The sequence below is a fragment of the Neopelma chrysocephalum genome, unplaced genomic scaffold (assembly GCF_003984885.1).
Source record: "Neopelma chrysocephalum unplaced genomic scaffold, ASM398488v2 Primary Assembly neopelma1_59, whole genome shotgun sequence".
NCBI lineage: Eukaryota > Metazoa > Chordata > Aves > Passeriformes > Pipridae > Neopelma > Neopelma chrysocephalum.
In genome coordinates, this window is record NW_020897714.1 from 27,664,644 (window position 1) to 27,684,301 (window position 19,658).

Here is a 19,658-nt window from a genome sequence, read left to right on the forward strand (position 1 = left end):
AGTGCTGGTTACACAAAAAGCCTTTCCTGCCAAAAAGCCGGCATATGGAGTAGAGGGGGTGCAGCCAAAGCAGAGGCCATTGACTCCTATAGGCCATGCATTTTGCTTTCCAAAATACTTCCATACAGAAGGGAAGACTCTGAGACAGTCTCTGAAGCAAAGCAGCGTGCCCAGGACATCCCTTTGGTTCCCATCAGTATGGGGAAGGTAACGCCCTGGAATACAATGGCCCATTTCCAGAAAGATTATCACAGTGGGTTTATGAGGTCTGGCTTTTAATTTCCTGAGGATCAGCCACCGGTATTTCAGTGGCTGTCTAGAGGACCCTCCATCTGCTGCTGCCTCTTCAGAAGCAGTTGCCCACCGGTGCTGGGCGATTTGGGCTGTGTGACTTCTGGAGCGTGCTGCTGTCGGTGACGAGCAGAGGATCAGGTCTGAAGGCAAAACATGCCCTCACCCAAAGCACATGGGGGTTTGCAGTCCCAGGTTTTCCAGCATAGAGACCCTGACAGCAGGCTTGGGTTTCACTGGAAACTCACAGGCTCTTTGAAAGTCTTTACTCTTCAAGAATTCGATATTTTTCAGATTGTTAGACCCAGAGTTGAAACAACTGATAGAGAGCCATTCACCAGATTAAAGCTCTTCAGACAAGATAGTCTGCTTTTCTTCCTGTGCCCCTGGTTCCCCCAAGCGCCCCATGCAGAAGAGTTACCTTGCTATTTATCAAGGTGCAGCTGTCTGTTTATCCCTATCTTTGTCTTTCCTATTCTTATCCCCTACTGACTGGCAGCTCTTTTTTCCCTAAATGCAGAAGGTTTGATGAAAGGGAATACACAGGTACTTCCTTCAGTTACAAGTATTTTCTGTGTAGCTTATACTCACATTTGGATGTTAAATGGAAGTAGTCTGTTGCTTGTTTGTGTAGTCTTACTCCACCATCACCAAGTGAGCTGGATAGACAGAGTAGGAATTTTTTTCTTCTAAGGCTCCAAAAAGAAAATGTTTAGGCTGACAATATACAGAGCAGGAAAATAAACTCATATGGGAAGGCATGACTGGACTGACAGTTCCCCAGGGGAAGTGCAAATATATACAATTTTAAGATGATATCCCTAAATGCCACCACCTGGTTATAATTGCAGCCATATGTGTCCTAGGAGGACATTATTATGAAGTGACTCGTTAAACACACTTGGGTTTAGGGCTTCGTAGAGGATGAAGAGAGTCTTGAGCTGCAATCAATTCAGCTGTTAATACAAGAGAGAAGCTTTCCCTAATAAGAAAGCTCTTCTTACCCTTAATAGTGAACCGAAACCTCCCAGAGTGCCTGGCAACGTGGAGGTCTTCTCAGAAGAGCATAACCAAAGTCTGTGACTTCTGAAAGGGCAAAGCTATCTTCCTGCTGCTGTTTCAGATCCCCATCTGCTTTGTACATCCCCTTCTTTTTCCAAATACTAGTTAAGTGCACTGTTACCACCTCTCTTCTAGATAGGCCCAATTTTTTTTTGCAACTAGGAGATTGCTTTGCCTTTGCCTTGATAAAACTCCCAGTGCTGGAAAATATTCCGCTTGCAAACGGATGCTTCCCACTGGGTCTTTGGGATTAGGGTTGTCTGTCAGGAATAGGACAGTTGTCCCAGAACTGGGTAGGCAGTAGGTTACACTATTGTATGCACCTAGAAAAAATGGGATCGCTGCCCCCCACTTTTCCATGCAGCTTCGGTGGGACATGGTTGAACCTTTGTGATCACTTGTGTAGCACAGTTTTGAGAAGAAACCTGTAATCTTAGTCCCTGGAAACTGGGGGGAAATGCTTTAAATGCTCCAAAATCAGAAAACAAATGAAATGCCTCATAAATTTCTATAAATCTTGTGGTTTTTTCCCTAGTCTCACAATCCTTGTGGTCTAATTGCCTGGGTTTGGCAGTGCTGAGACGAGGGCTTTTCCAAGCTCAGCAAAGGGTCTGTTAGACAATTCATCAAGTATTTTCCTGTCATATTGTTTATGGCTTTAAGTAGTATCTTTTACCTTCATTTTTGCAGCAGAAACAATAAGTTCAGATAGTTCTGCAACAGGTTCTAGGTATGAGTCATCCTGTATTTACCTCAAAGCTCACAACAGTACATTTAAACTAAAAAATTTAAAACTAAACAAACCAGATTGCCATGACAACTCCGGCTACCTACAGGAGGAGCTGTGTTTTTCTGAGCATGCCAGAGATAGTGAGAAGTGTAAAGGAACACTTGATACCCGCTCTAACTTGGATTTCCATGTTCAATTTGCAAATAAAAAATTTGCTGCAATGCAAATGCTTTTACCCAGCCTGCGGGAAAACTGTTTGCCTGCTAAGAGGCAAATTCTTCCCGTCACCTCACTAATAATACTCTGTTTTGCATGGAATTAACTGAGAGAGCAGGAGATGTTATAGGCAGGGATTTTTCTCCCTTAGAATTCCAGCAGACATGAGCAGCAATATAGAGAAGATCATTAATTTAAAATATAATTCACTCAGTCAACTAATTAAAAGAAAACACTTCTGTTGCCATTTGCAGGTAGGCTGCTGAAATATAATTAGCTCCTGGAATGATTTCATGAATCTTCAAGACTTTTAAAAATTTGCAAATTATTTCCTAGAGACGTCAGCTTTGGTGAGAGGTTTCTTCCAAAGTTTCTCCCATGTTTATCTTTCTCCTGTGTTTATCTTTCTCCCTAGTTAACCTTGTGATATGAGAACCGCATAGATGTAAAGGAATATCATGTGCTTTTGAGAGCCATAAATAAAAAGCAGCACTGAATTGTCAGTAACTATTATTAGCATCATGTTATTTTTCCGTTCTAGTACATAGAATAGCAATAGTTTGTAGTGCTTTATTTTATACAGCCATCCATCATGTTCAAGGACAGGTTACCAATGCTGAAAGCATAGCCAAACTTTTGCTGGAATCAGAGCTCACTCAAGGCTTTCTTGCAGCTTACAAATGCCTCCTAAAATCAGGCAGTGCCCTCATGGATCTTGCTACCATGCCTGCTAACAGCACGTGCCTGTTCAATGAGGGTGCTCAGGCTTGGAAATGAGACGTGGCCAAGGGTTCTCCACAAGGGTGTTTGGAGAGGTGAACCACTTGACTGTACTTAGATGGTAATGACTGTCACAGGCTTTAAAATACTTCACTGCTGCTGGAAGAGCATATTAAAAGACTACTTATTGCCATGGTGGAACAGAGCGATTGTCCATCTCCTTTGGGACCCACCTCTGGCAGCAAGTTGTGCACATGGTTCCCAAGGAAGACTGTAACCTCACAAGCATTTGAAAATAGACATTTGTTTACAAACCTCTCCTGATCACTGTGGGTCCTGGAGAGGGACTTCTCATCTTCAACAGCAGCTTGTCCTAACCTTCCAGCAAAAATGCATTAATGCACACTGCTCTGGCTACTCTGAGTTCCTCTTAGGTTGTTAAACTGACTCAATTTGTCATGGCGGCAAACTGTGTTTATTTATTCTGTGCTGTGTGAGGGTTTATCAGCTCCTGCCTTATCAGTGAAGATGCAGAAAAGCAACTAGTCTGTCTTTAGCTGCAATGCTGCAGTTTGCAAAGATCCCAAATGTTGTCTCGTTCCTTCCTACCCAGCAGCCCAGTCTGAGTAAGTAGGGGGGGGGTTCTGGTGTGTGCTGTGGTTTACGCACAAACTTCCATCAATATTGTGAAGCTTACTGAGAATATTAATATGCTACAGCTTAAAAGGACACTCTCTGCAAAAACTGGGCTCTTCTAAAGCATCAAGTGCAAAACTAACTCAACGCTTCTGAAAATCCTGTTCAATACATGCACTTGTAGTAACGGTATCGTATGTCATGGCATTATTCAGATTGACCTAAATAGATGTGCTTTTTCTTTTAAAAGTAAAGCTAGAAATGGATCTCAGTTTGGCTTTTAAGCTGTAAATAAGTGCTGGCAGCCTTTTCTGAACTGATGTTGTGTTGAGGCTGATAGAGAAGTCTGTTTGTGGCTGAGCAGAGGTGGGTCAGGCCACATATAACATAACATAATCAATGCCTTGGCCTGGTTAAACCCAACCAGATTTTGTGTTGCTGTGTTCCTCTGTAAGGTGGTCCAGAAGAGATTGGGTTGGTGACTAGAAAACACATTTGTTTCTTTAGAAAGAGTGAACAATCAAAATTGCAAGAAGAGTTTGAGTAAAATTAGATTATGTTTTTGAGGGATGCTTTCTTGAATAGAAACTGGCTTTTTAATCGCTGCCTCTGTTAAGAGAGAAAATGGATTTTGTTCTCATTTTTACCCTTGTTTAGTACCTCAGGATGGGGAAGGTGAGGAAAATGGAGGGATGGAAGAGAAGTGTCCGACATGGCTGAAAACCTTAAAAATGTGGGAATATTCTACTTTCCACCAGAATTGGGAGCTTAGAAAGATTTGTGGGAAAATGAGAATGTGCCTCTTTGACTGTTTGCAATGAAACATTATTCCAGCTCTGTAAGCCTCCCTGCTTTTGAGTCACTGTGCTGCTGGAGTCGTTTGTTTTTTGGATAAGAAGAGAAACTGATATCCCAGCAGTTTGTAGTTATTTAAAAACGTTTTCACAGAAATTTAGGGCCCAACACCCACCTGGGAACTTCCATCCTGCCTGCCTGGAGTCACATTTAGCTTCAGTGTCTTACCATTCTGCCACAAATATAATATAATGTTATAAGTGCGGTTGTAAGGGGGCTACATTTTGACCCCAAAGAGGCATGTTTGTAAATGGCAAGTGAAACAATCCTCTGTCTACATGGCTTGACATCTCTGCCATCCTTTGTTATCATTTTAATAAAGCTACTGAGGTACCATGGCAACTGGGTGTGATAACAACTGCCAAAGCAGGCTCAGATGGAAGAAATCCTATGCAGGATAGAATATATTTTTATTTTATTTTTTTTTTAGTATTTGCCATTTTTGGTGCTGTGCACAATGTGGATTTTTCTGTTTGTGAGCCAAGGAAGAGTTTGTCTGTTCAAAGCCTGTTGCAATTTTGCTTGGTTGACTTCGTGATTGCTGGAATAATCTCCAATCTCTTGCACTCAAAAGTATTTCAACTTCAGATGCACTTTTTGGCAAGTAAATGCCAAGAAGCAAAAGCCTGGCGGGGGGAGAGGGATGTGGGTTTGATTTTTATTTTTTTCTTGTTTTCTTTAGCCCAGTCACACACATGCTGTTCTTGTTCAGTCTTTTGAAAGCCTTGCATACTTCCCAGAGGGCAGCATGCTCCCCATTTCCATTCCCCATTAATTTCCTTTCTATTGAGAATAACAATTATTGGAGATTGCAGCAATTTGAAAGGCTCCCTACTTCTCCATGTTTCTGTAGCACATCTCTTGCAATCTGTCCCCAGCCCTAATAAGCTGTGATGGGATCAGCCAAAAATTACCTGTGCCTCCTTTCTTCTGTATTTTCTCTCTGTGCCTTGGTTTGCAAAGAGAAAAGAGAGAAGAGTCTTTCTTTAGTTGCTCAGTGTTGTGCATATAGAAGAAATCCTAAAGTTTAAGTCAAACCCAGCTAGAATGATCTTTTGTATTGCAGCAGTGATGTAGTGAACAGTGTAAAAATTCAATACATGTGTGTACCTGCTTAGTTACTATTCATTTATTCTTGAAGCTGGCAGAAAGTCACTTCAAAAGTCCAACATTCAAATGGGAGATGAAGGTTTGTTAGTTTTCCAAAGGCTGGTGCATAGAAACTGTGTAAATATTGCTGATCTTATGTTATTTCTTTAAACAATCCGTTAAAGTGCCTCTTACCTATGTTGGCATCTCCTTGTTGACAGAGAGGTGTGGTGTCGCCTGTGTGTGCAGAGTGTTGCTGGTTGGTTGTTTTGTTTTTTCCTCCTCCCACGTAATATGTGGCAATTGCCAAAGGAAAACGTTTCCTGTGTTGGCAGTCATTCCATGTATTACATTACCTGTTTTCATTTGCAGGTTTTTAACTTATTCCTACCTTCTGGCCTTCAATGCGTGGCTTCTGCTGGCCCCGATCACCCTGTGCTACGACTGGCAGGTTGGCAGCATCCCTCTGGTCGAGTCCATCTGGGATGCAAGGAACTTAGCCACAGTGTTCCTGGTGCTGGTGATGGCATTACTCAGCCTACACTGCATTGCTGCATTCAAGGTAACACCAAAACACATCCAGTACAACATTTAAAAAAATAAAGATCTTTTGTTTCCTAATCTTATGGTTTTTGTACTGCAGGTCAGCAACACAGCTTATCAGATCAGAGGTCTCCATGTCTCCTTTAGACACATCACCCCCAAAGGCCTCCAGGCTTCCTGATGTAACATTCATCTGGACATGTGTCTTTTTTGCTTCAGAGATGATTTTAGGCGCTTGCGATTCCAGGTCTTCCATGCTTGCTGATGATTCCCATTTTCTCTTGCGGTCTTCGATGCACTCTCCCATGACTGCATGATATGTCCAGAGAAGAGCAACGAGGCTGGTGAAGGGACTCGAGCACAAGTCCTGTGAGGAGAGGCTGAGGGAGCTGGGGTTGTTTAGCTTGAGAAGAGGAGGCTCAGGGGAGACCTCCTCACTCTCTACAACTCCCTGACAGGAGGTTGTAGCCAGGTGGGGGTTGGTCTCTTCTCCCAGGCAGCTATCAGCAAGACAAGAGGGCATGGTCTTAAGCTGTGCCAGGGGAGGTTTAGGTTGGATATTAGGAAGAAATTCTTTACAGAAAGGGTAATCGGGCATTGGAATGGGCTGTCCAAGGAAGTGGTGGATTCTCCATCCCTGGAGGTTTTTAAGATGAAACTGGATATGGCACTTAGTGCCATGGTCTAATAACCACGGCGGTGTTGGATCAAGGATTGGACTTGATGATCTTGGAAGTCCCTTCCAACCCAACTGATTCTATGATTCTATTCTATGATTCTACGATCTTCGGATGAAATGGTTGGTTAAGCACACGTTTCCCTCTGGAATGCATTGGATTGAGGTGAAAGAAACATACCATTAAAAGCTGATGCAGGCAAGCTTAACAGATGAAAATATCTTTCTAGTTGAATGTCTCGGTCTCTAATTGGTCTGATTTGAGGGCAAAACTTGGCCCAGAGTCCTGCATTCGATTACTGTTAATGATCCAAACCCCACTGAAGTTGTTAAGCATCTCTGCCTCTCCCATAGTCATTAGGCTTTCTGTCACTTACTTCAAAAAGGACTGGGAACCGTCATCTGCAGAGCCATTTGAAAATAAAATCAATTCTTGTATTCGCACTTCTGCTATGCTTCTAAAACCTAAACGTTGGATGCATCTCGATGAGAAGATTTTTTTGTCAGCGAAGTAATGGAATGTGGGAAATCTGAAATGATCTGGAAATTGTTTTTTAGCATAAATAACATAGTTGGTAAGCCATACTTCACAATTCAGCATCTCCGAGGCACCATTAGTCGTATTGCAGACATGGAAGTGAGGTTGTACTAGCCTAGTCAGAGATCAGATATGCACTTACATGGAAAGGGGGTTTCTTGTGGATCACAGGAACTTACAAGCTGTTGCTCCTTCAGCTGTGTTGTGGAAGGTTCTTTAAGAAAGGTGTTGGTAGTCATTTTGGAAATAGTACAAAAGTTTCTCTCTCTTAAATATATGTATCACTGAAAAGCATAGTAGAAGAGTGACAGGTTTTTAATACCTATGTTATGCTGAAATGTGCAGGTCATGTACATGCTTCCGTCTACCCTGGCAGTCTTCCTTGTGCTCCTGATAAGAGAAAGAAAATGAACCAAACAGTTTGAGGCTGCAGAGTCATTAATTTAGATAATACATTGGCAGATGCTGTGTAGGAAATATGGGAAAATACCCTATTAGGTATTCACTAGTTCTACCTGCAGGTTGTACATCATCTCGTATTCCTCCTGCTTTCATTATTCACTGCTAGCGATATTCAGAACTGTTTGTATTATACCTAATCCTATTCCCAGGAAAGTTAATGATAAAATTCTCATTAGCCCAGTACTGAAGACTTTTGAAAAATCTTATTCTGTGTTCTTTGAAGTTTCATTTCATTTTTATTTCTTCTCCTGTTGTCAGAATTTGAACTATGTGTAAGAATAACGTTGTTGGTTCGCTTGGAAAAAATATTTCAGAATTATCCGAAGACATTTTGTGTTACTTTATTTTGGGTAAAATAATAATCCAAGAGGATTCCTTTGGTTAAATGAGTAATTTGTCTTCTGTCAAACTGCAAAACAAAATACTTCAAAACATTTTGTGTATTAAATGTCTAGATTTTATAATATTTTTATTACTTATTTTTTAAATCAAAACAAATCAGTCTGGGTTTAGGAATACCACTGTTTGATTTGAAACTACAACTTGTAATTTTTTGTCAGAAGTTCAGTTTTGCTCTTGACCACTGTTAATGTCATTAAACAATATGAATTTCACTCTTTGGGCATTTACTTACTGGATGCTTTGAAATTCATCTTACAAATTTCTTTGTGTTTATTCTTGAAAACCCCAAACACTGAATCAATTGGATCTGATCTGCTTTTGTATCTAGTTCAGTAAAACTAGAACCATCTTGACAGTCTCCGGTTGCAGTCTCCAACAAACCCACTGTGAACATGGAACTGGTAATGATTCCTGGGGATCATCTTGGACATGCTTCCCCCAGCCCTAGGTATAGAATCATAGAATCACAGAATGGTTTGGTTGAGAGGGACCTTAAAGATCATCTAGTTCCAACCCCCCCTGCCAGAGCCAGGGACACCTTCCACTAGAGCAGGTTGCTCAAAGCCCCGTCCAACCTGGCCTTGAACACTTCCAGGGATGGAGCATATATATGCATATAATTAGAGGTATAATTAGAGGGAGCTGAAATATTTTGCTTTTCAAGAAATTCTAAATTTCTGATTTCTGAAGCTTTTTTCTGTTTTATTTTTAACAACTCACATGGTCACCCAGTTGTGATACTACCTTTAAGTGGTATGAAAATTGTATGAAGATTGTGTTGTGCTGAGTAGTGTGCATTATTGAGGAAAGCAAACAGCAGGAAGTGCCCTTTTTCCTGGAAATAAATTATCCTGTTGTCTTCAAACACTCCCTTTTACAATGGAGAGAGAGAAGTTCAGGACACATGAACTGATTATATTAGGCTTTTAAGAAAGCACCTTTCCAGGTGCAACAGCAGTGGCCTTTTATATGACATTGTTTCCTCCAGAAGGACCATCCTTCAGTTAAGCCCCAGACAGGCTATTTCTCTGTATTTTACAGCTTGTAGGCAGCATGAGACACATCTGTTGGTTTTTCCCACTTAATAAAGTGTAAGATGTTCTGCTTTCTTTTAAAGCAAACACACAGAACTTTCTTAGAAGCCATTTTTTTCTCCTTTTTCATTGCAAACTCCAACCTGGAAGAGATAGCTTGGAATTTTTCAAGGAATTATTTTCGAGTGAACAGATATGCAGTTTGTGTGCCTTTTGTCTGAGAGTGTAGGTGTGCAGGGGTAAGAGAGGACAAAACCTCATATTCCTTCTCATTGGCACTGTCACTTTCCTTTCTGTGGCATGGAGAATGGAAATGCTAGAAATTGTTTTGGCAGCAGTGAGGACATTTGTCCAGTGAACTCTGAACTGATTGTCTGTGGCAAGAGATGATGCGTGTGCATCCACAACACAAGCTCACAGGAGAGTTGCAGAATATATTGCAAGGACTGTAATTAGGGAATGCATGGATTGGATTTCTGCCTTTGGTGCCATCGAATTTTAAACAGGGCTAATTTGTTGTTGCTGTTTTGATTAGGGTAATAACTCTGTTGGCATGTATGTGTAGGGCTGATAAAGGACATCTAAGGCATGAAGCTTTCTTGTTCAGTTTCATTTTTTGAGCATTGTTATACCTTGGAAGGAGAAGAAACAGTGAAAGATTTCTGTCCATAGGTGCTTTCCTTGGAGCATGTCTGTTACTAGATGGGGGTTTAATGTTGAAAACTGCAGAAACGCAGCAGGCAGCTCTCCAGTTTGTTTGGAGAGACAAGCATCCCTTCTCATCCTCCATATGCACTTCCACTGTTGGCCTCCACCTTATTTAATGAGGAAGTCACTTGAAAAAATTGCTTTCTTAATATCTTGTGTAGAATTTCCATTCTCTGGGTCACTTCTTCTGTGTAGTGTGAATCTCTCTTGCCTATTGGCCGAGAGCTCCCTGTGAGCAGCTCCCCGAGTAGGACTTGTTGCCCTGCACAGTGTTGAGGTGCACAGCCGTGCTTGTGTCTTGCTGCAGCCATCCCTATCACATGTCACAATTAATGCCCATCTTCAGGAGGTCTGGCAGGAGTAAAAAAAAAGGCCAGCTCCTTGTTGCATCTCCCACTGGGAGAGGAAAGGACCTTGCTGTCACCTCTGGCCAAGATTTTTCCATAGCGACTAATGTGGCAAAGTGGCAGTCCACCATTTAGCAGCTCTTTGAAACCTTTTGGGACTTGTTTTTTCACCATGCAGATGCCGAGCATGCTCTGCAAATTGGCCTCTCTGGAGCTTTTTTTAGCCAAGGTACCAGGAGTCACTGGTTTGTCTCAAAATCCTCAGGTTCTGCTCAGCTCTTTGCAGTGAATTTCCTCACACAGGCTTCAGGTAGTGTGCTGAGGATGTGACAAAGGCTGGGGATGTTATTGCAAACACCTGCACCCCAGAGATATATTAATAGCTGGGAAAAGAGAATGACATTTATTTATTGTTCATTTTCAAAGACAACCTCAGCTGTGAGGAATGGATGTGGTCTGACTTGCAGCTTTGGGACTAGATGGGTTACAAAGGCACCAGGAAATGGCTGAAGCACTCTCTTATCGGGTGTCAAGCATGCCAGTTCCAAGGTCAGAGAAATAATCTGGTGCTTCAAATGGCCACTGGCCCACCCAGGGGCCCACAGTGCTGCCTTCCTATCCTGGAAGAAGCGGCGAGCACCTGGAGAACTGAAGGGAGGACAACAATTCTTGGCATTATCATCAGGGTGACAGTTATTTCTTTGACATGTCATAATAATTCAACGAGCATGAAAGGAAGACCCTTCAGGTGCCACTCTGCATGGCATTTTTAGGTCGCTGCTTAATTAGCAGCGTGATTAAAATGCGGCTTGTCCTGTAGTTGTAGCTGTGAATGTGTCTGTACAGATCACATGATGGATGGGATTCCACTTTCCATTGGTACCTCATATGTGGAGGGCTGATAGTGGGAAACCTCACGTGTGTGCAATGGGCTAGTTCAGAGCCAGCCGACCTGGAAAGCTAATTTGAAACAGTAGCTTTTGTACCTGACTGCTTTGGGGGAATGTATCGTGCCTCATATTGCTTGGCCCTCATGCATCTGTGCTCATGACCAGCACTATGGAGGGACCTTATGGTGGTTCACAGCACCTTCTACCTGTTCAGCAGGAACACATGATGATGTGCTGCAGTCTCATGTCTGAGGAGGGAGTGCTGCTTACGTTTCACATCAATTAAAAAGATATGTCTAGTGTCCTCTAGGATATAGCTTTTCAAAGAACACACTTTTTTGCTCTGCGTGATGTGGCTGCATATGGTACAGGAGGTTGTGATGGTTTTCAGGTTATGTTCATTAAATGCGACTGAGATACATATTATCCTGATCTTTCATATTCTACGGTTGGTTGTTTTTTACTTCAAGTCTAATTTTAAAGGTAATACTGCCTCTTTAAATTTCCCTGCATAGTGCTTCTTAGCCAAGACAAGGCATTTTATACCAAATTATGATGACTTTAATTCGTGCTGTAATTGGCATCATATTGCCATTTTTCTGGTAGATTATATGTATGAATATCATCTGAGTATATTCTTCAGTCACTTGAAAGCTAAATTTCTTAGCTGACAATGTTCAATTCCATCAAGGAGAGGAATTCATTTGTATCTGCTCTTTGTGTGCATGTTTCTGTTGTTTTTGCTAGCACTCACTATGTTATGCTATTTACTTTACCCTGCACTCTTGAGACCCTTGCCTTGTTTCCCAGGTTGGCATTTCATTAATAAATCACAGCTTATGGACCTTTCTGGGGAACAATTGCCTTTTATAATATTCTACAGTAGTACCAGCATAGTTAGAAAGTATGCCTAGCAAAATTTATATGCCACAACACTTCCAGAACAATACCTACGTCAAAGGCACGGCAAGGTGAATAAGGCTATTCACTGATGGAGTCTATCTGACGAGCTAGAAACCACAGTCATTTTCATAAAAGGTCCATTTAAAATAAATCCTGCTTTCATTTTCCTGAGGGCCACTTGAATTCCTTCCACAGAGAGAGAGAAGGTCAGGGCTGATGTTCTTAATCCTTAACAGTGAGCTTTTTCTATGCTGCTTCTGTTGTTAATATTTGCTGCAGGGAGAGAGTAATAAGCCAGAAAGACTCTGTTTAGTGAAAGCTGGAGGAAGGGGGGGAGCCCCTTGCGGGCACCCCGAGTGCCTCCCCGGCTGCATTTCTGCTCTGTCGACTGCTGCAAACGGATCAGCTGCGTGCAGGTCCCTGGTGGGGCTGGAAGAAACAGGAAAGCCTTCCCAGGGTGCTTGTTGTGCCAGCTGACAGACTCAAGTGAAAGGAAAATCCTTCCTTAGTATATTTGTGACTGCTGTTCTGGATTAAAAAAGCAAACACAAGAACTATCAAAACACCTTGCTCTTTTTCTCAGTAGATGTTTGAAATAACAAGTTTGGAGTGTGATACACTTGTGAGTAATTATAACCATAGCTGTAGTAGTTCTGATTTGGCTCACCATGAATATATTCAGCATCTCACCAAACAGGCTCTTAACACCTGCAGGAGTTTGTCACGCTAGGAAGGTCATTTTCATAGGGGCAGGTAGTTCTGCCATTTTCAGTATATTAACATTGAAATATTCTTTTTATTCTACCATTTTCTTCTTCCGATTTGAGTTAATGTTTCAAGGCCCACTCAGAGCTGAAAGGTTTGGAGTGGCACAGTAATAGGGGTGAGTAGGAGAGGGTAGGTGAAATGAGGACCAAGAAATTTATAGCTGGTGGAGGTAATGATGCTCATCATGGCTATTTGGCCTTAGTAAAACATTAGGGTGCCAAGCTATTGTGGTATATTTGTTAGAATCCTCTTGTTCCTTGTTCCCTTCTTAAGAGCAAACTTGCCACGAACAGAGTTGCTTTTCCAAAGATCATTCTTTTATGTACTGCAAGCAGTGTGCATTAAATTTTGCCTGTTTTGTTTTGTTTTCCCCACTTGGTGAAGCAGACTGCAGTCATAGAATGAAAGGGAAGAGGGAAAAACCACCAGAAGGTCAAAAGGATTATTTGAATTCCTGGAGCAATTTGTTGATTTTCCTATTTCCTTTTGGAATGTTTCACTTCTCTTTCAAAGATGTGTGTGCTCCTTCATCTTGCTCAAATTGGCTTGTCAAGTGGAATTAGAGGTTGCAGAGATTAAGGATTGGGAAAATGAGCTTATACCTTCAGGGAGTTTTAGAAACCTGGGTTAAAAAGACCGTAAACACACAACTGAATGGATGGGTAGCTGACGTCTACAGGGGAAAAGAAAATAATAGATATCAAAATTTTACTATAAGACACTAAAGTAAAAAGTGAAATATTGTAGAATATACTTCGGTGCCCTGCTGTTGGTTATGGGAGTGGGAAAGGACTATTTTCTGCTTTTATTCTATAATTGAAAGACTGATTTCCAGAGCTGTTGAGCGTCCACAGTTCCCATTGATGTAAACTTTTTAGGCACTTTCAGCACTTCTGAAAAAAATGCTGTTTTATCTAGTGGTACAGACCAGGACTTGATTCCTTCTGGAACTGGAAAGATCTTGTTAGGGTGGTCTGAGATACGTGCTAAGGATTCCTCTTCATATAATCCTGGGTTAGGAAGCCAATGCTACTTTCAAGGGTTTTTATTCAGATGCTAGCTGGTGTGTGTACACCAGCCTGTACACCAGTTCCTGAACAGGTGCTGCAGCTGGTGAACTGGAAAGTAGGTTTTGTTGTTGCCAAATACTTGAAATAGTATCAGTGTGTCAGGTAGTTAATAAGCAAACAGAAGTGATGGTCAAAATAGTGTTGTAAATCTCCATGGCTCTGTGAAGTATAAAATGTGATTAATTCTAGTCAGTAGTAACCGTGAGTGATTTCTGTCAAAACTAGATGATCACCAAGGAAAATTGAGTTATTTTAGGAAGTCAGTGACTTGATAAGCCTGGCATTCAAGCAGCTGGTGCTACTGAAGATGCTGATTTTTTAATTTTTTTAAATGAGATGAAAGAATAAAAATGATAAATTGTAGTGATTACAGAATTTGTGGCTCTATTTGTAGGAGCAAGCTGATTAAACCAGATGTCTGAGCCAGATTTGAAGCTGGGAAGTTACCTTTGCCTTACCAAATATTTGAGTTTTTCAGACCATCTGTTGACACCTGACTTTTGGCATCATTCACTTAGAAATAGTGGCACAGGCAGCAGAGTGAAACAGCCTCAGCTCCACAGTGCCCACCTGTTTGGTCACAGAAGATAAAGATGTGCCTGTCTCATCCTGATTTCTGCTGGTGACCTAAAGGAGACCAGACCATGCTGATGGTAAATGGATGATGGTACAGCTGTGCCGTGACCTGTCTGTGCCCGCACCAGTGAGGTGGGACTTGGGAGCACCCAGTGCTTGCTTCTAGGAGCTTTACAACCACAGGGATTTTTTTTTCCTGTGAAGAATTGAATCCCTGGGGTTGATTCCTGATTAGCTTATGCTTTCTTTTTATCATCATGAATGCAGAGTGAATTTGACATGCTTCTACACCATCCCTTTTATCTTTAATACTGTATATGTGGAAAGTGCCAGAGTAGATGTTTGCAGATCCTGACCTCTTGCCAGGTGAGACACTGCCAGTGGTTTGATGCAGGCTGGTGAGGAGTTGTGTTGCCAAGCTACTTGTGGCTTCATGAGAGAGTGGTACAGCAGGAATACATGGATTAGGTTTGTGTGCTGTCTGCACTAAGGGCTTGCACAAATGGATGTTAGGAATAAACTGAAGAAGTGTCATCATCTGTGTGTGGTCTACAGACCATCACGTAGCCTCTTTGAATCTCTGTGTCTCTTTTGATGGATAATGCACTTACCTCCTAGACCTGCAAGCATTTGAAAATGGGGAATAGCAATCAGTGCTTTTATACAGCCATGCACTCCCAACTTTCCTGGATACCAGCTTTTCTGTGCGTGCAGTTAGATGTTCCAAGCACAACATCTCACTGACTGCAATGGGCCATCCAGAGCTCACTGTCAGAGGGTCATTGATGCATTTGGTAGGAAGGAAGTCTTTACTCCATGGAGCTGTTGGTTCTAAATGGTGGAGAGGTGACACTTGCCTCATTCTCAAAATAAACCGTTAGAGGAAGAAATAAAACCCATTTGATTGCTACCTTCCCATCAAACAGGCAAGCATGTATAAACACTTTTGGAAATACTCAGAGGTAGAACGGAATGGAATTTGCTTGGGTTTGTTTGCCCAGCTGCTGTCTTCCCTGAGGTGCAACTTAATCCAGCCAGAAGGAATGCTGTCCTCATGGCTCTGCTTTCCAATGCCTCGGCCCTTGGAGGTGCCAGGGGATGTGAACATCAGTCCTGTCATCACAGTCTAGACTTAATGGATCTGGGACTTAATGGATCTGGCACCTCAGACGATGCTTTCTCAAGGGAAAAAGTAAGGAATTTATGGTGGGCTTATGCAGGTCCACAGTTAGGACAGATATGTTGAAGTAATCTGTGCACCTCCTGCACTCATACTTTAAGGGCTCTGACTTGTAAAAGACTTGTGATTTAGCCATAGCAAATATTTATAGCTCAGGAATGTCTTCTATGTAATATGGAAGGACCTCTTTCAGTTGTGAAATCAAGGGTTTGTTCCTTTTCCCCCAAGTTGCCAAGGAAGCAGTTTTTGAGATTTATTGCTGTATTGATGATGTTTGACCTTGGAGTGATTCTTTGATACTTTGTTTGAGATAGTGTGATGCTTTACTTGGGAGAAGTAGTGTTCTTTATTTCTTTGATAAGTCTATGAAAAATAATTTAAAAGGCTCTTTTCTTGATTGTTTTTTGGTTTGGTTTGTTGGTTTGTTGTTGGGGTTTTTTTGGTATATTGAAGGCTTAATTGTAATGAGTTAGATGTGAATTTGAAAACTCCTCCCTCCCACCAAGCTATTTACTATAAGAAAGGCCATTTTGATTTGAAGTCAGATTGTCTTTAACAGGAGGAATCATTCTAAGGTTAATTCAAAGGTGTTCGTTGATTCATTTTTTTCCCTCCCAGAGAGAGACCTCTCTGACAGAAAGATAAGTTTTGTATTTCCAAAAGAAAGCACTTCCTTTAAGATGAAAGGAATTGTCTCTCTGTAAAAGGAATGAAGTGATCTGTAATTTCTAGTCCTAGCTTTTTTTATTCAAAGGAAAAAGGAAGACAAACAAAATTGCCTATTACTCTTTAAAAGCTTTTACTACTGTTCTGGGTACCCGAAAGATGCTGATTCTGACACCTTTAGCTCAGCTGTTTCAGGTGGGCTCATATGACCAAAGTAGTTAAACCAAATATATGGTCCCAATATTTCTTTTATTTCTTTGCCTGGAAAATGTAACAGGCTACATACAGGTTGAGCTGTTTTATTTAAAAGACACGTGAAAAGCATCTTCTCTGGCTTGAGTTGAATGGGAGATCCTGCTGTCCTCTGTTCCTGCAACCCTACGGTACCAGTTCCTGATGTTCTTGCGCCATTCTGTCCTGCTTATTTACTTATTTATAAATCTGTCAGTCCCTCCAGGGAAAAGGGGAATAGCAGGGGAATCCTAAGTAAATTTGTTGGGAAAAAGGATAAAGGAGAATATGGTATCTTATGACTTGTGGTATTAGCTTTTAGCTGTCTACAGTTATCACCCGTGGTACATACAATCCTTTCAACACATTATGGTTGCGTTTCTGTCTTTTCTTCTGTTTCCCCTGAGCTGCCCAGGTTGGCATATGTTAGCCCTTGCTGGAAAGGCAGGGACAGGTAGCTCTGCTCTGCCCTGGCAAGGCTGGGATAGAAGAATGTGCAGCTCTTGGGTCAGGACAAAGGCCGGTTTTATCAGTATCTAATTGATCAGTAGAAACTGTTTAGGGAAGTGAGAGATAAGATCTGACCATGAATAGGGGAGCTTTGTCCTCCAGTATGAATTCCAAACTGTGGACAGACAGTCATTTGGAAGTTGCTTGAGCCAGAGGCTGCATCCAGACTGTCTTGCTAATGGCCACGGATGAGTTGCAGATGCCCACCAACCACACCTATTTGTCCTGCCCTGCCTGGACGCTCTCCCCAGCCTCTCCTCCCAGGCAGGACCCAGCCACAGGGCCAAGACGTCATACATGAAGTGCCTGGACGAATTTTGGAGACGTTAATATCTGGGCAGAGGAGAGAAGCCCAGACTGAGCTCTGGGATGACCACAGCAGTTTGATCTGCTGGCTCACAGGCAGGACCATGCGTAACACAAAACCAGCTGCAGCCTGGCCTTCGAGGACCAGCTCTTCAATGGAATGCTTTAGAAAGGCCACTGCCAGTTATTTTTTGTTTCAGAAATCAGTAGCACCGTGGAGGGTTCTGCTGCTTCGTGAGGCTGGTTTGTGAGTGCTGGTCTGCTGTCTTTGAGCTCTGCCCAAGGGACTGAGCTGGCAGCCCTCAATGGCATTAACCCAGAGTTGTGACTTGTTGTGCAGGCAAAAAGAGCGTGCAGTACCATTTTCTCCTTCAGCTGAACTAATTCCCACATTTTCCTCTTTCCCATTTGATGTACAAGTTTTGTCTTTCTCTAGCATTCAGTTTCCTTTGCTTATCTACAGTGTTGCAGCCTTGAGTAACACCATGTCCTTCCTAGAGATGTTTAACTAGAGGTTGTTTTCCCAATTATTGATTTAATGAACAATAACTGGAGAAATATTCGATAACTGGTTTGTTTGAAAGCAAGTGCATATCTTGGTGGCAGAGAACATTTTATGCATTAGCAGTGCACTCCCTTTGGCCCAACATACCTTCTTGTGTCTCCGGGTCTTTGTGGCTAAACCCCTGGGGTAGAGTGGTGGCAGAAAATGGGCACCATAATTAAGGCAGACAAGGTGGGAAGGAAGTGTCAAATGGCAGGAGAAAATGGAGTGTATTTCCAGAGCTGAATGGGAGGAAAGTTGGAGTTGAGCTGAGGACTGATAATTTGCATTCAGAGTTGAGAAATAATTTTTAATCCTTTTTTTTTTTCTGTTCAATTTTCTATTGTAATTACAAGCCAAAATGACCATTACTGGGCAGCTTTGCTCATCAGCTTTATGGATTGGTGTCAGCTTCAGCTCTGAGAACAATATATTTTAGGTGCTCTTGTGACTGCATGTAGGCACTAGTAACTGTGATTCCAAGACACTGAAAAAGTGGATAATAGAAGTACCACAGATAACTGTGGTTCTGTTTAAAGCAGATATTGATAAAGAAGTCTGGGGACATCAATTCTACTCCTCTCTTTGTCTCATCTTTCCTCTTTGAGACAGGGGAAACTAGTGCACTTTTTTGTGATCCTAGGGTACAGCTCCTCTAAAGAAACATCAGAGCCTCCTGACTTGTACCTGTGCATTTGGTACCCATAGAAAATGTTCATTGTCCTTCCCATAGAATAGAATGAATATATTTTAATAGTAAGGCTTCTGAATTTCAGCCACTGTCGAGACCAGTGGTAACTGGTGTTGCAGTCTGTAGCTTTGCAAAAGCAAGACAGGTTGTACTGCTTGGCCCGGCATCATTGATTGGTCTCCCTTTCTCTGCTCAAAAATCTTGTTCAGCGATCCTAAATTTAGCTCCCTCCAGCAGAGAAGTCAATTTGCTCTCCAAAGTTGAGAAATTGCCCACAACAATTAGAAAGTACTGCAACCATTAAGTGATTCGGGTTGCATCTGTTTCTAGGCGTGACAAAGCTTCTTCGGGCGGCTGATGAGGAGCGGTGTCGCAGGGCATGAAAGCACAGATGTCTGCCTGAGTGATTGAGCAGGCCTAAAGCTACACTTCTGTTAGCCTGATGTCATTCTTTGAGATCATCAGAAGAAAGCAAGAGCTGTTTCACCCTCTTGGTGTGGAGCTAAATCTGAAACTCAACTTGCCCAAGGAGGCTTGAGTCTCTCCATGGCAGGATCAGTGGCCGCTGCTGATCTCAGTGGCCAACACAAGAGACACTTGTGTTGGCCACCCAGATCACAGTTGTTTTGAATTGCATGTGGTAATTTGATTTCTCTTCAAAGAGTGAACTAACACTGAAGTGAGCACAAGTGAAGGGCATTAACTGAGCTCAAGTGAAAAACATTAATTTTAGCATATAGTGTATCTCAGATTTCCGACTCTTGTGTGAGTATGGAGACCTTGTGTGCAAAAGTATCATTTTAAGTTTAGATATTTCCTTGAAAGGGATAAAATGACTGCATTAATGTGTCATTTGGGGCTAGTTTTCTTTACACAAAATGTGGCTGACTGAACGGTTTTTTCTCTGTTATAAACATTTAGGATTGAACACAGCACTCTGTGTGTATGTGATATGCATTTGTGTATTTACATACAGTCACATTGCTATAGACATGCTAATGTATACATTTACAC

General features: G+C 41.9%; 1 protein-coding gene across 2 annotated transcripts in view; it reads left to right on the forward strand.

Annotated features, from left to right (window-relative positions):
* TMTC1 (transmembrane and tetratricopeptide repeat containing 1) overlaps nt 1-19,658 on the forward strand; it is a 145,230-nt gene that overhangs the window by 62,608 nt on the left and 62,964 nt on the right. For both annotated transcript variants that reach the window (XM_027680631.1, XM_027680632.1), the window contains one exon: nt 5,972-6,161. In XM_027680631.1, the coding sequence (XP_027536432.1) occupies nt 5,972-6,161 (190 nt within the window). The remainder of the gene's footprint in view (nt 1-5,971; nt 6,162-19,658) is intronic.